The sequence below is a fragment of the Staurois parvus genome, unplaced genomic scaffold (genome assembly GCF_062004578.1).
Source record: "Staurois parvus isolate SC_StPar_1 unplaced genomic scaffold, SC_StPar_1.0 ptg000012l, whole genome shotgun sequence".
NCBI lineage: Eukaryota > Metazoa > Chordata > Amphibia > Anura > Ranidae > Staurois > Staurois parvus.
In genome coordinates, this window is record NW_028317808.1 from 231,696 (window position 1) to 247,286 (window position 15,591).

The window sequence follows — 15,591 nt, forward strand, 5'->3', positions numbered from 1 at the left end:
GGTGAGCAAAACCTTGGACAGAGGGGTGGTGAAATATGGATGGAAAAACTGGCAAAAAGATCGTATTCAAAGAGTAGTGGTCATACTCTGAATTGTTCTAGGATTGTCAGTGGTATACCCCAAGGTTCAGTGTTGGGACCCTTACTTTTTAATATATTTATAAACGATATAGGGTTTGGGATTAAAATCCCATTTCAGTTTTTCAGTTTTGTTTGCCTTCCTCTGGATCAACTGTGGGTATAGGATTATAACTTTTTTTTATGAATGAACTGGATGGACTTTTGTCATTTGTTCACCCAGACTATGTAACTATGCAAAGTCTTGATGTCACACACGGCATTAACGAAGGGGCAAACTTTGTGCTTGCCGTAGTTCTTGGAAGTCATCTTCCTGTCAATAGTAATGCTGAAGCTGCAGCTTACTAGTTATTTTGATTGCAGTCCATTGCAAGTTCTCCTGCTTTATACATGATGTTTTCTTTAATGTTTGTATCACTCTCTGTTTTATGCAGTGTGCAGAAATCTTTAGCACAAGCCTTATCTGTGGGGCACAAAACCAATCAGACAGAAGAATCACACCCAGTCGCACAATCTTCCCATAGATCGGAAGATTGGGATCTGGTGACTAGAATCCAATATTTTCATGTAACTTTACAGTGTTTTTTGCAGATAATGCTGAGAAAAAGATATAATAAATGTCTTGTGATAAATTGTTCAGTGGTAATGTTATTGTTTCAATGTTGTGCATTCATACTTACATCTCTGATGTCAGCTCCAAGCAGTATTCTAATGGACTTTATAAATATGTGAACAAACCGTCCCATTAAGAATATCAAGCACAAGAGAGCTGGCCAATTAAAAATGACCTTTTCATATTGACCTACGTTCTGAAAAACCCCAAAAAAGTATCACATTAATACTGTATATATACTGTATAAAGATAAAGAGAAATAATAAAACTTCTACTTTGTATTTGAATCTCTAGTATGTAAGTGAAGACATTTAAAAATATCTACAGCAAAAATACCATTTAAAATTTAGAGAGGACCTGTGACTAATACAAATCCATAGTACTTACCTCCCCATGAGGGCATGTTACAATGGCAATCATAGTGACTATAAACCTGAAAATATTTCTAGAATTAGTACAAAATGAAAGATATATACACAATATATTCATTAAGTTTATAAAGGTGTTCTGCTGTATTCCCTGGTCATTTTGATTTATTCTCTGTTCAGTACCTCATGCTGCTTGTAGAAGTTGATGCATTTTATATATGTGTAGCATCCTCTAGGTTAGCTAGATAGGAGTTTTGTGAGTCAGAGGCTTGTTAAAAGCCTGGGATGAGTCAGTCTGAGAGTGAGGTAGAGAGGTTACCTCAGGACAGGCTGGGAGACTTTACTCCCACCCTTCTAGAAACTGGAGAAGGGGAGGAGGCCTGTTTGCATGTTTAAGGGAACCTGGCTAATCATCAGGCAGGAGGCCAGGCATTGTATCTAAAAGCAACCCTTAAATGTGGAAGAACCTGAACAGCAGGGGAGTCAGGTGGAAGATGGACTGAAGGAAAGTTCTGGAGTATGAAGCCTGGGAGGGAGTCCCAGGGAGGGGAGCGTACCTACAGGCTGGTGCTGAACGGAAGGATCTCCATTGTATTACAGTCTCCTAGGGAGGACAGTCTGTCAACAGGGAAGGAGCCAGCCCAGCATAAGGCCTGAAACCAGCTGTGACCCATTAAGCTACAGGACAGTATGAGTACTTCTGCATTCCCTGGGCCAGAGAAGCGGTGCAATACCCAACTAATTCTCATCTGGGACTACTTAACTGCAGATCTTGAAATCCCTTGCTCAGGGATACCCTCAGGACAAACAGGTGGATGAGGAGAGCTTCTCCTGGGGTTTGTGGAGGTACACCAAAGGGGACTCAGTGCTTCTTAAAGAGACTGTTGCAGATTATTGGTCCATAGTTTTTACAGTGTTTTTGCTAAGAAGTTGTCCTCAAGTTCTACAGTTTCCTAGGCATCCCATATATCACTACACCCCATCCAATTTGTTAACCCTTAAAAAAAACCAACAAAAACAAGCTCAAGGACTGTTTTACTGAAAATGTGTTTTAACTGGCTGTATAGAGCTTAGGAGGGCCCAATCAAAATCTAGCTGCTCCTTCGGGGCAACGCTACATATGACATGCATCTGCAGCATGCACAGTTACTTAGATTCAGCCTAAGAAGCAAGTTGATAGGACATCATATATGTGTTCAGAAGGAAACTCTGTAGTCTCCTTTAATGTCAATTCTACCATCATTGCCCTATATTCAAACCCATATAATACTCTCATGCCTACATAGACTTAACATGGTACTCCCAGCCAACAGCTAATAAATATGTGCAGACTGTCCTACCTGTTGCAAGTTTCATTCAGCAAGAGTTGTGAGTAACACACTCCTACCATACTGCATAGCTAGGCAGGTGACACAAATGCTGGAGCTTTGCAGCTTCCTATGTCACCTCTCTGATGCCAGCCTGCTCACTGGATAGTCAATCATCACCACCACCTCTGTCAAATTAGAAGGTAGATAACCCAGGAAGCCAGAATTAGGAAACAGCAGAGCAGAGGCTATAGAAATGCAAAGTGATGGAGATGTGTAAATGGAAAGAGCAACTGACAGCATTTAGCTGTTTGCCCAGAGCTCCACTTAACATTACAAAAGTAAAATTATTTCATTACCATAATAAGCATTTTTATAACCTGGGCTGTTTATACTATACCATAATCCATTCTCTTTGAAAAAGCTATGATACAGTCAGCTTTTTTACTAGCCGATCGCTACAGGTACCTTAGTTCAATTTATTAAACTCCACAACTGTTTTTTTCTTTTTAAGTATTGCTCTATTATTGCATACTGTCTTATAAATGTAATAATTTCATTTCAAAGACAAACACTTGAAAAACAAGCATGCATAAAGCAAAGAAAAGGTAGCATGGTCAGCTTTATAAGATATAGAAAAATATGCAAAGTATGGAATCAATACACACCAGGTAAGAGTATAAAGAAATCCTGTAAGGGATCCGATTATTTTATTATGTGTAGTCAGACATGCAAAAATTGGGTAATACGACAGTCCAACTTCAATAGCTCCCACTAAAAGGCCAAGTGCTAGAAAATAAACAGAAACAGAATAAATATATGTACTAACCTGCCTCCCAATGTACTTTGAGAGTTTGTGCCAGATTATGGACATTATACGCAAATGGTCTTTGCCCCTCTTTTGGGGACCAGAGGTTCTTTGGTGGGGGGGAGTGTGTAGCTGGGAAACCTATCCTTTCACCCCCTCCCCAGCTCATCTGCCTGCCCTCTCTGCCAGTTTACTGTGTAAACAGCCAGCTGTGCTATGACAAGGGAGAGGTACTGTGTGTGATCTCTCTTACCCCTCTCTCCTAGCAATGGCAAATATGCAAACACATTCTATACTACAATCAAGAGCAGTAATGAGATCAATAAAATATTACTGTACTAGATATTTAGTTGTAAGGTTGTAAAATGTTATATAGTATTTTTCCCTAAAATTATGAGGAAAATCTTGTTACAATGGTCTGACTGTTTGTTTCTGTTACCTTACTTCTCAGCATCACATGCTAGAATCCACTAAGCCTAAAGCAGCTTATGGGTGGAGCTTAACCAGCATACATGAGGATTGGGAGGAGTCAAAACGTGGTGATGCTTACACATTATTTTATATTGCAGAAATTGAATGATCACAGGAATAAGGTAGTTGACAGAAATAGAACCACAAACACTATACTGCGAAAAGTATTGGGACACCTGCCTTTACATGTACATGAACTTTAATGGCATCCCAGTCTTAGTCCATAGGGTTCAATATTGAGTTGGCCCACCCTTTGCAGCTATAACAGCTTCAACTCTTCTGGGAAGGCTGTCCGCAAGGTTTAGGGGTATGTCTATGGGAATGTTTGACCATTCTTGCAGAAGCGCATTTGTGAGGTCAGGCAATGATGTTGGACGAGAAGACGGTCTGTGCTCTAATTCATCTCAAAGGCACGAAATTATCCAATATGTCTTGGTATGCTGATGCCTTAAGAGTTCCCTTCACTGGAACTAAGGGATCAATCCCAACCTCTAAAAAACAACCCCACACCATAATTCCCCCTTTACCAAACTTTACACTTGGCACATTGCAATCAGGCAAGTACCGTTCTCCTAGCAACCGCTAAACCCAGACACGTCCATCTGATTGGCAGAGAGAGAAGCGTGATTCGTCACTCCAGAGAACACGTTTCCACTGCTCTAGAGTCCAGTGGCGGCGTGCTTTACACCACTGCATCCAACACTTTGCATTGCACTGGGTGATATAAGGTTTGGATGCAGATGCTCAGCCATGGAAACACATTCCATGAAGCTCTCTACATGCTGTTGTGCTAATTTGAAGGCCACATGAAGTTTGAAGGTCTTTAGCTATTGACTCTGCAGACAGTTGGCGACTTCTGAGCACTATGCGCTTCAGGATGTGCTGACCCCGCTCTGTCGTTTTACGTAGCCTACCACTTCGTGGCTGAGTTGCTGTTGTTTTCAGTTGCTTCCACTTTGTTATAATACCCCGAACAGTTGACTGTGGAATATTTAGAAGGAAGGAAATTTCACAGATGGACTTATTGCACAGGTGGCAACCTATCATGGTACCATGCTTGAATTCACTGAGGTCCTGAGAGTGACCCATTCTTTTACAAATATTTGTAGAAGCAGTCTGTATACCTAGGTGCTTGATTTTATACACCTGTGGCCATGGAGGTGTTTGGAACTCCTGAATCCAATGATTTGGAGGGGTGTCCAAATACTTTTGGCAATGTATGTTTTGGGTTACACACTTATTCATGCAAAAAGATAACATTCGTCAACAAGACACTTTTTCAGCAGCAATATAACATGGTCTTACAGACCACAGAATGTCTGAGGAGCATTCTCTTGCAGGACGTATCCAGATTACTAGGTAGCCCTGAGGTCCCCAAAGTCCTTGCAATTTGGCCAGCTGACAGTGAGAGACAGTTCCAAGATCCTGGCATCAGACATAACCTTTCTCTCCTTGTCAGTTACCTCTCCCTAACACTGCTCCTATTCCATCCCTATCAAGACTCTATCCCTGACCTTTGCCCCTTTTACTATAGTTGTGCCTCTTGGTTGGCATTACATTTGTTGATAACACCAGTTAATTGTTGGTTAAAGCCTTGGCTGTTATTATAGTGTGCATCACTGTGGCTTGTTGAAACTGAGCCAGATCACTGACAAAGTAAATCAAGATCACTGCATTAATTAAAATACCTACCTTTTGCCCATGGTGGCACACCTGGTGGCAGGTATTCTTCAGAAAAGAGTGACATTACTTTGTTTGCGATTGCCCCAAAGGCAAAGCCAAATGTCCATCTATTTTTAAAGGTCCCAATAAGATCTAAAGGACTGACCACACAGAAGCGGTAGATTAGAGGAGCATTGGAGCATTGGAGCACTATTATTATTATTATTACATCGAGTTTATATAGCGCCAAAGGGTTTGCTCAGCGCTGTACAATAGAGGGGGGGACAATACATGAAACAGTACAGCAACAGCAAACAGCACACGAGGGGTTAGAGGGCCCTACTCTTTCGAGCTTACAATCTAGGAGGGAGGGGGCAGTGGTACAGGAGGAAGTGGCTGTGGGGGATGGAGTGGTAGGAGGAATGAAGGAGAACGGCTGTTAGGTGAGGATGGGGTAGGCTTCCCTGAAGAGGTGGGTTTTCAGGGAGCGCCTGAAGGTGAGGAGGGAAGGTGACAGTCTGATGGATTGGGGTAGTGAGTTCCAGAGGATGGGGGAGGACCTGGAAAAGTCCTGCAGTCATTCGTGGGAGGAGGAGACCAGGGAGCAAGATAGAAGGAGGTCCTGTGAGGAGCGAAGGGTACGGGTAGGGTGGTACTTGGGAATCAGGTTGGTGAGGTAGTTAGGGGCAGTGTTGTGAATGGCTTTGTAGGTCAGAGTTAGTAGTTTGAATTTGATGCGTTGGGCAATGGGGAGCCAGTGGAGGGAGAGGCAGAGGGGGCTGGCAGAGGTGGAACGGTTGGTGAGGTGGATGAGTCTAGCCGCTGAGTTCAGGATGGTCTGAAGCGGGGAGAGCTTGCACTGGGGTAGGCCGGTGAGAAGGGAGTTGCAGTAGTCAAGGCGTGAGATAATCAGGGAGTGTATGAGTAGTTTAGTGGTGTCTGGGGTAAGGAAGGTACGTATCTTGGCGATGTTGCGGAGGTGGAGCCTGCATGTGTTTGTAAGTGATTTGACATGAGGTTGGAAGGAAAGGTTTGAGTCCAGAATGATGCCCAGGACTTTGGTTTGCAGGGCGGGATTGATGGTGGTGTTGTTGGTAGTGATGGATAGGTTGGGGGGGGGGGGGCGTGGGCAGGGGGAAAGACGAGAAGCTTGGTTTTGGAGAGGTTAAGCTTGAGGAAATGGAGCGACATCCAGTCTGAGATGTCGTTTAGGTGGTGAGGGATGCGGGCAGAGAATGTGGGAGTGAGGTGAGGGGTGGAGAGGTAAATTTGAGTGTCATCAGCGTAGAGGTGATAGTTGAAGCCGTGGGAGTGTATGAGTTTGCCAAGGGAGGAGGTGTAGATGGAGAAGAGAAAAGGTCCAAGGACAGAGCCTTGGGGGGCCCCAACAGAGAGGGGGAGGAAAGGGGAGGTGGCACCGTTGTAGGAAACGCTGAAGGAGCGTCGGGATAGGTAAGAGGAGAACCAGGAGAGAGCGGTGTCTCTGATGCCAAGGGAGAGTAGTTTATTAAGGAGGAGGGGGTGGTCAACTGTGTCGAGGGCCACGGAGAGGTCCAGGAGAAGGAGGACAGAGTAGTCGCCTTTGGCAGTTAGTAGGTCGTTAGTGATTTTGAGGAGGGCGGTTTCGGTGGAGTGTAGGGGACGGAAGCCAGACTGTAGTGGATCAAGGAGGTTGTTGTCAGTTAGGTGGGCGCTTAGGCGATCGTAGACTAAGCGTTCAAGGAGCTTGGAAGTGAGTGGCAGCAGGGAGATGGGTCTGAGGTTGTTTGAGTCAGTGGGGTCCAGGGAGGGCTTTTTGAGTATGGGGGTGATGTGCGCATGCTTTAGGGGGGAGGGGAATGCGCCAGTAGAGAGGGGGAGATTGAAGATGTGGGTGAGGGAGCGGATGAGGGAAGAGGGGGGTGACTGGAGGAGTTGAGAGGGGATTGGGTCCAGGGGGCAGGTAGTGAGGCGGGCTTCTGAGAAGACCCTGGTGACTTCCTCAGTGGTAGCAGGGCTGATGGAGTACAGTGCTGGGGGGGTTACGGTAAGCGGGGCCTTGGGTGTGGTGGGGGGCAGTGCGGTTGCAAGGTCAGAGATGAGGGGGTGATGGGGGGGGGGAGGCTAGGTGGGGAGGTAGATTGTGAGTTGACTATGTCCTTACGGATTGCGTCAATCTTGTTGTGGAAATGAGTGGCAATCTCGTGGGCGGTAAGTGAGGTACTGAGTGGAGGAGGGGGGGAGAGAGCAGGGAGTTGAAGGTGGAGAAGAGTCGGCGAGGGCAGGTGGAGAGGGTGTTGATCAGGTTTACGAAGTAGGCCTGCTTGGCGGCGTGGAGGGAGGAGATGTAAGTGAAGAAGGCAGATTTGTAGAGGGAGAACGCACGAGGGGACCTGGTTTTGCGCCATAGTCTCTCCAGCGCGCTACTGCGACGTTTGAGGCATTTAGTGTGGTCGTTCTGCCATGGTTGGAGCGGTCTGGGTTTGATGTTGCATGTGGTTAGGGGTGCCAGAGAGTCTAGGGCAGCTGACAGTGAGTCTTTGTACGTGGTGGTGGCTAGGTCAGGACATGACAGTGGAAGGATGCTGTCGTGTAGGCGGTCGGCATCCGAGTGGAGGGGGGCCGGGTTCAGGTTGTGGAGGTTGCGGCTGGTGATGGTTTGGCGCTTTGGGGGGGGGGGGAAGTTAGGGGAAGGGGAGATGGAGAACGTGAGGAGGTGGTGGTCGGAGAGAGGGAAGGGGGTGTTAGTGAACTGCTGGAGGGTACAGAGGTGGGAGAAGACGAGGTCCAGAGTGTTCCCATCGATGTGGGTGGAGGATTGAGTGTACTGGGTGAGCGCAAAGGAGGAGGTTAGGTGGAGGAGTTAGGAAGTAGCCGGGTTGTTGTCGTTGATGGGGATATTGACATCCCCAAGGATGATGGTCGGTAGCTCAGAGGAGAGGAAGAAGGGAAGCCAGGCGGCGAAGTTATCCAGGAAGCGGGGTATGGATCCAGGAGGCCTGTAGATCACTGCGATCCTTGGGGGGAGAAGAGCCGGATGCAGTGAGCCTCGAAGGAGGAGAAGGATAGAGAGGGGTTGTTAGGGAGGACCTGGAAGGTGCTAAGCGGTGACAGGAGCAAGCCGACACCACCACCTCTGCGACTGCTCGGTCTTGGTGAATGGGACCAGATGAGACCTCCATAGGAGAGTGCTGCAGGGGAGGTAGAGTCAGTGGCCTGTGCCCAGGTTTCGATGACCGCTAGGAGGTGAGGGAGTGGGAGATAAAGAGGTCATGGATGGCGGTAAGCTTGTTGCAAACCGAGCGGGCGTTCAGGAGTGCAACTGAGAGAGGGGGGATGGATGCGGGGAGGAGGGGCACAGGTATGAGGTTGAGGGGGTTGCAGCGGCTGGCGGGAGCAGGGGGGTCCCTAGGGGGGGTGAGGTGGTGAGGGGTCAGGGTTCAGGGAGATGTCCCCAGCGGATAGGAGAAGGGTGAGGAAGGTGGCATGGGAATGGGAAGTGCAGGAGCGTGTGGGTCTGATAGTGGTGGCACGTGGGTCGACGGGGGAGTGGAGTAGCAGGAGGAGGTGGTGAGTGCCGTAGTGGGGAGAGGGGAGAAGTGAAGGGGCAATGTAGAGCTGTTTTGGGGGGGTAGGCGAGTAGAGGGAGGCGATTTTTGGGATGGAGGAGAGGAATACGAGGAGGAGGATTGCAGGTGGCATGTTGGGGTGAGTGGAGTGCTGGTCAGGTCGGGGGAGGTGAAGGGATACAGGTCAGGGCAAGGTGATGTGGAGAGTCTGTATCGCTGTGGAGGAGTCCATTTGAGTCCTTCTGTAGGGGGAGAGTGAGAGTGGAGGGCAGCTGGGTCAGCAGCTGGCTGGTTGCAGTCTGTGTGTGCAGTATGCTGGAGTCCGTTGGTGCTGCGGCACGTCTTCAGTGGGTACGGTGGTTAAGCGAGTGGAGGGGTCGTAGGGCGCGATGTTTGGGGGTGTTGGTAGGCACGGCGTCTGGTGATGCTGGCAGCTCGGTGACTGGAGATGCTGAGGCCAGGCGTCAGGTGCTGAGGACTCGGCGTCGGGAGGCGCTGAAGGTGCTGAAGGGCCCAGCGTCAGGAGGTGTTGAAGGGTCGTCGTCAAGAGGTGGTGTGGACCGATGTCTGGAGGTGGAGTGGGCTAGGCATTGGTAGGTGCAGTAGGGCTCGTCGTCCGTGGGCGAAGTGAGCCAGTGCATGCGGATGTTGTGGGCCAGCGACTGAGGGTGCTAGGGGCCCAGTGTCTGTGGGAGCGGTAGGGTCTGGTGTCAGTGGGTGCTGAAGGCCGTGTGGCAGGCTTGACTCCGCCGGATTGGACAGGGCTCGGGGCTGTGTGGTGGTAGGTGCCCAGCCGCGTGGTACCCAGAGGGGGACACTATAAGAATACATGACTACATGACAGCTTCTGCTGATATTACAGCATTAGGTCCTGTGTTGACAATCAATGGCATTGACAGCTACATTTCCCCCGCCACTGAAGAGGTCAAAGATGGCGACTCAAGACCTGCCGTGTACCACCCAAATAGTGGATCACATTGTGAAAATGCTAGATTCCCTGTGTAGGTGAGTATATGCTTTAAGAGCACTACAGCACTATAGGTACTTGAGAAAAAACATGAGGGATGGGGGGAGTTGAGAACTTTAAATCAGTTATGCATTAATAATAAGTAAATATATTTTACATACAACTATCATAAGTACCTGAATCTTGATATCAGCCTCCTACCTCCCCTGCTTAAAACAGAACCAAACTTTTTTAATCATCATTATCTATTTTTAATCCTTATTAGTAAACAAATAGGCATGTATATTTCTTTCTTTCTTTCTTTGCGTTTTCAGTTTGTGATGCTCACATACAGTTTAGTTCCACTTTAAACTGGGAGAGGGAAGGGGAACTCTAAAATGCCAATCTAGCTGTCATTTGTTTACATGCAACATGGTGAGAGGAGGGTAGAGCAGCATAAAGAGGGGGAAAATTGCTCTCCTCTAAGACAAAAATTGCTGTCTCATCCTGACTGTGCTGTTTGGTAGGAGTATATGAATCACAAAAGTGGCTGGATTTAATTGCAAATTCTGTTTACAAATGTGTATTTCAACTGTGTGTTTAGTTTGCCTTGAGTTCAGCTTTAAATCAACAGTGAATTCTTTAAACACAAAGATAGCAACAGAACACTGTAAATTATAATTTCCCATATTCCTCCTACTGAGGAGCTTTGGGTGCAGTTCCACATACAATAATTGCCAGATAGATCATAAATCAAAAATAAATGCAAGGACCAGAAAAATGAGTTAGAACATGAATGGCCTGTTCCGTCGTTAAGTTATTGCCAGGCATTATAATTGGCTACAAAAACCTTTCCTGTACCCTATAGCTTATTTAAACACAGAACATGCATGGCAGTGAATATTTCCTTATTATTGTTATTGCAGCTATCCATATATTATATTTTCCAGGTTTTTTAATGGATAGCAGATCTATTAATGACAATGAAGAAAAGAATTTAGACAGACATACAGTGATCCATTGTCAAAACCATTGCAGGTTAGGCCACTGGTCATATCTGTAGTAGACTTGAAAGGTCTTTTATGAGAAATGTGTTGTATGTACTTACATTACAAATCCAAACCTTCTATCAAGTAATTGTATTTTATCATCAAATCGTGTCCTATTATTACGTCTCTCCAGAAAAGAAAGTGCCAGTATTATTAGTACCTTTAAAAAGAAAAGCATAATTTGTTTTTTACATTGTATATAAAGAAGCAACCAATGTTTTTTTACTCTAACTTGAACCAGAGAATGGTCACTAGTCACTAGGCAATGATAAATTGTCACTGTTTAGCTTTAGTTTTTTATAGATCCCACTTTCAGGAGATATTTACAATTTTTTTCTGTCCTGTTACCAACAGGTCCTAGTGGGTTATGGGCAAAAAATGATATCAGAGATACAAATGATAAAAGAAGAACACATAGTATTTTTCTCTCTATTTTCTTTCATATCTACAGTATCTATGCCCAGAGATTGAGATGCGCAGAAAGATTACTATCACACTGAGAACAAATGTTTAGTTTGTATCAAATGTTCTTTGTATCATGCCAAAAGCTAAATAAAAAATTAGACTGAATAAACATATTTGTGAACATACTTTTTGACTTAGAGTATACTGTATGTAAACCCTTACCTTATAAAACAACACATTCAGTTTAAAATAGAAATGAAAGGCACATACCATCTGTTGGTGGGGGTGGGGGCAGCAGTACACTGGTCCTCCCAGTGAATATCTGTGCAGGGGGGCGTGTCAGGACAAGTATAATACTTGGAGGAGAACAGGCTGAGTTCACAGAATAGCTAGCATAATTACTACGCTGTACTCTCATGCCTAGGGTGGTCAGTTTTTAATAAGAAAGCAGGACTGGCAGGAACACCAGGAATTTCACACAAAGGAAGCAATACAAAGAGAACAGGATACTTTTTCATACAAGTACCGTACATGGTAAAGTAGGCACATCAGGAACATCAACCTCCCTGGAGGTATTTCCGAGTGTAGCTCAGGGTAAAGTTTCAGCTACACTCGGGAATACCTTGCAGCGTTGCCCCTCCTGCAGTGTCCCTGGCAATGTCCTCCGGCCGATGCCGGCATCTGTCTTCTGGGTTCCATTCCCTGCAACGTTGGGATGTACGGGGATGGAACGATGGGAAATTTAAAAATGTAAAAAAGTGACATTCACTAAATAACTAAAATCACATAGTAAAACATTACTGTATCAAACCATTTCACATACATTTTGTCCCTAGTGCTTTGTCCTGTGCTCTGCCTGCATTTTTACTGTTCTTTCTGCCTTGAAACTGAGAAATGTCCATGGCGTACAAAAAGCATCCCTTTAGGTCAAAAGCGGGTTTAGACCAGCTAGAGAACAGCGATAGTAAATTAGAACCACTTGCAGAATTGAGTGATAATGATTTGTGGGGAAATTCGTCATCAGACACTGAAAACGATTTTGCGACTTTGCTCAGTGATGTGCGAACTTGGCGCTCTATTTCAAATTTCAGTGTTTTTGGTTTGATTATATTATTGAATTAAATTTATTATTATTATATTATTATTATTTATGATTATTTATTAAATTATAATTTATGATTTCGTGTTTCAAATTTTATCATACCCGGGATGTTTAATAGACTCTTGTTCGGACAGATTTCAGTGAGTTATTCCTAAAAATTACAGCCTACAATAAAAAAACTACATATTTCCATGCAAAATAATGTATCGCTTTGAGCACAGAAATACTAACATAATCAGACCACTAGGGAGGCTACATGTTGGTCATACATGGACTGAAATGGAAATTTCAACCCATGTAGGGGCACTGTGCTTGTACAGAAGTAGATCTACCGATGGATTTCTGTACAATCACTCTGTCAGGTTTTCCCTGCCTGATCAGTGCTGCAGGCTATAGACTGCAGCACTGATCAGTTTATTCTGATGGGGAGGAAGTCACCCCACTGTCAGAATAGAATAGCTCATCAAGTGAATGGATGGGGGAATGAAGTCAGTTTTTTTAATTTAACCAGCTGGTTGAACGAAAAAAAACTGACTCACCTATGGGCTGCTTTAGTTCTCCATTTCTATTTTCTAACAAGGTAGGTATCTTTCTCAGGTCTCCAGATATTCTTCTTTAAAAAATGTTATTCTATTCAGTGAGAGCTAGTTTTGATGCTGTCTTCTTTTTTATGTTTGTTACTAAACTTAGTCTTCAGTCACACTAAATCCGACATTGAAATCATTTGAATGTTGGTGCAACTTGAAAGATATCTGTGCGTCTTCATGCACACATGTCTACACTGAACTTGCAAAAAGTAGTGTATGAACTACTTTAAAAATTGGTGAAATTCCAACAGAGTCGGAGTCGCACCAACTTGACCGCTTCGACTGCGGACAATAAGGTACGACTTGTCATGCGATTTGAAACTATCAAATCGCATGACAAGTCGCACCAGTGTGACTGGGGAATAAAAGCGCTCTGTTCTGCTTAGCAAATAATGATTGCTGAGACCACCTACTAAGCTATATATTGAGCAACTACTAAACTTTTTGGATGCAAAATTGTTTTATGCTTTTAATGTGGTATAATTCTTAATTATTTCAACCTCAAATACTCACTGAGGGAATAATAGAATAATGCAAACATAAATCCAGATTGATTTGAGGCTTACAGGTGCCATTTTCCAGTATATTTCTGTGAAAACAAATGTATTATTAGAAATGTTCAGTCACCTTATATTATAAATAAAACGCAGTTATAGCAGACACTGGGGTTGATGTACTAAAATTGAAGAGTGCAAAACCTGGTGCAGCTCCGCATGGTAGCCAATCAGCTTCCAGCTTCAGTGTTTTCTATCAAGTTTTGGCAATAAAACCTGAAAGCTGAATAGATCCTGTGCAGAGTTGAGCAAGATTTTGGACTCTCCAGTTTTAGTAAATAACCCCCACTGGTTATTATTTTACAGTGACACCTATCCAGGCTATATGCAGCATGCTGTGGAAATAGTGGTATTTTCCAATTAGATTGGTCTCTTGGAGAGTATGGTAGATCTGGAGGTCGCAGCATCTCAGAACCTTCTGATCTCCCAAAACATTTAAAAGAAATGCAGGCCATAGATTTGGAAAAAATCCTTCGATTTTTCGGACGACTTTAAACTCCGTCGATAATCTAGTCGTGTATGGGCAATTTTATCTGCGGATTTTCATATGTTTTTGTCTTTTTGAATATCGTTGTAGCTGGAAAATTTTTAGAAAACGACAGAATTTCTTCCCATTGATGGCAATATACCCCGATTTTCTAAACGACAAATTAATGCGCATGTGCGATGACCTGGAAGTTACTTAAGGAACAAAATTTCTTTCTCCTCCAGTGCTAACACAGCAAGCGCTATAAGGGCCAGTTTTTTTTTGCGGTTTAATTTGGGCATTTTACTACAATAAATGAAGAAAATTCGTAGGAACGAAACATTGCTGTTGTCTTGCCGGCAGATTATGAAAAGAGGGAGGGACAAAAAGGTCACCAAACGACAGCATTTCTGCCCAAGACACGACAGCATTTCCGCCCAAAAAAAGACATCATTTCCTGTAGAGGTGACAATTACAAAGAATTTATCTGCCGATTTTCGTTCTAATTGGTGGTCTAATTGGCTTTGCGACCAACCGATTTTTCGTTTATCGGAAGAAAATCGAGAGATTTTTTCCAAATCTATGTCCTGCTTTATAGCCTTAATGATCTGCATTGCATGGTGGAAGAAAGGAAGCTTTTAGAAAGTGTCAGTTCTATGGGTGAAAACACTTTTTTAATGAGAGGTTGGAAAAGGATAGTCACACTTGTTCAAGCTGATGGGAAGATCACAACTGCTCAAATAAACACTCATTCCGAAAATGGTGCTTTGAAGGTGATTCCTTTGGAACAGGGGTCTCCAAACTTTCTAAACAAAGGGCCAGTTTACTGTGCTTCAGACTTTAGGGAAGCTGGCCAGTGGGAATAGAAAATGACCTGGTGTCAATAGGAGTAAACAATGTCCCATCTTTGGTATTAGGGGAAATATTAGTGCCCCATTGTTGTCAGTGGGAGCAATGGTGCCCCACCATTGGTGTCAGTGGGAGGAATAGTTCTTCATCATTGATGTCAGTGGAAGGAATAGTGCCCCATGGTTGGTGTTAGTGGAAGGATTAGTGCCCCATGGTTGGTGTTAGTGGGAGGAATAGTGCACCATCATTGATGTTAGTGGAAGGAACAGTTCCCCATTGTTTGTGTCAATGGGAGAAATAGTGCCCCACTGTTGGTGTCAGTGCAGGAGATATTAACCCATTGTTGGAGTCAGTGGCAGGAATAGTGCCTCGTATCACTGGGAGGAATAGTACCCCAAGAGCCGGATAAAGGTTGGCAGTGGCCGCAGTTTGGAGAGCACTGCCTTAGAACACAACACAGTGAATCTTGAGGAGGAAGGGTTACAGGAACAGAACAATACACCAGGTTTCACTCTTATTAGCTAACTAAGTGGGCATCAGATCCTCAAAAGAGGACAATTGAACACTACAAATGTTGCCTGGTCTGACAATCTGCTACAACATACATATGGTAGGATCAGAACATGACATTAACTGCATGAATCCTAAATGGTTAGCATTTCCGCCTGGCAGTACTAGGGTTGTTATTTCGAATCCCAGCCACGGCACCACCTGCCTGGAGTTTGCATGTTCGCCCTGTGCTTGCTTGGTTTCCTCTGGGTACTCCGGTTTCCTCCCAC

The 15,591-nt window shown here is 44.6% G+C and overlaps 1 protein-coding gene across 3 annotated transcripts in view; it reads right to left on the minus strand.

The window, feature by feature from the left end:
• LOC149473654 (stimulated by retinoic acid gene 6 protein-like) overlaps window positions 1-15,591 on the minus strand; it is a 96,992-nt gene that overhangs the window by 73,613 nt on the left and 7,788 nt on the right. For 2 of the 3 annotated variants that reach the window (XM_089674548.1, XM_089674534.1), the window contains exons 2-7: window positions 13,457-13,532; window positions 10,909-11,009; window positions 5,337-5,467; window positions 3,034-3,154; window positions 1,078-1,123; window positions 758-886 (exon numbers count right to left, since the gene is read on the minus strand). In XM_089674548.1, the coding sequence (XP_089530674.1) occupies window positions 758-886; window positions 1,078-1,123; window positions 3,034-3,154; window positions 5,337-5,467; window positions 10,909-11,009; window positions 13,457-13,532 (604 nt within the window). The remainder of the gene's footprint in view (window positions 1-757; window positions 887-1,077; window positions 1,124-3,033; window positions 3,155-5,336; window positions 5,468-10,908; window positions 11,010-13,456; window positions 13,533-15,591) is intronic. The other variant, XM_089674541.1, reaches the window with a different exon arrangement.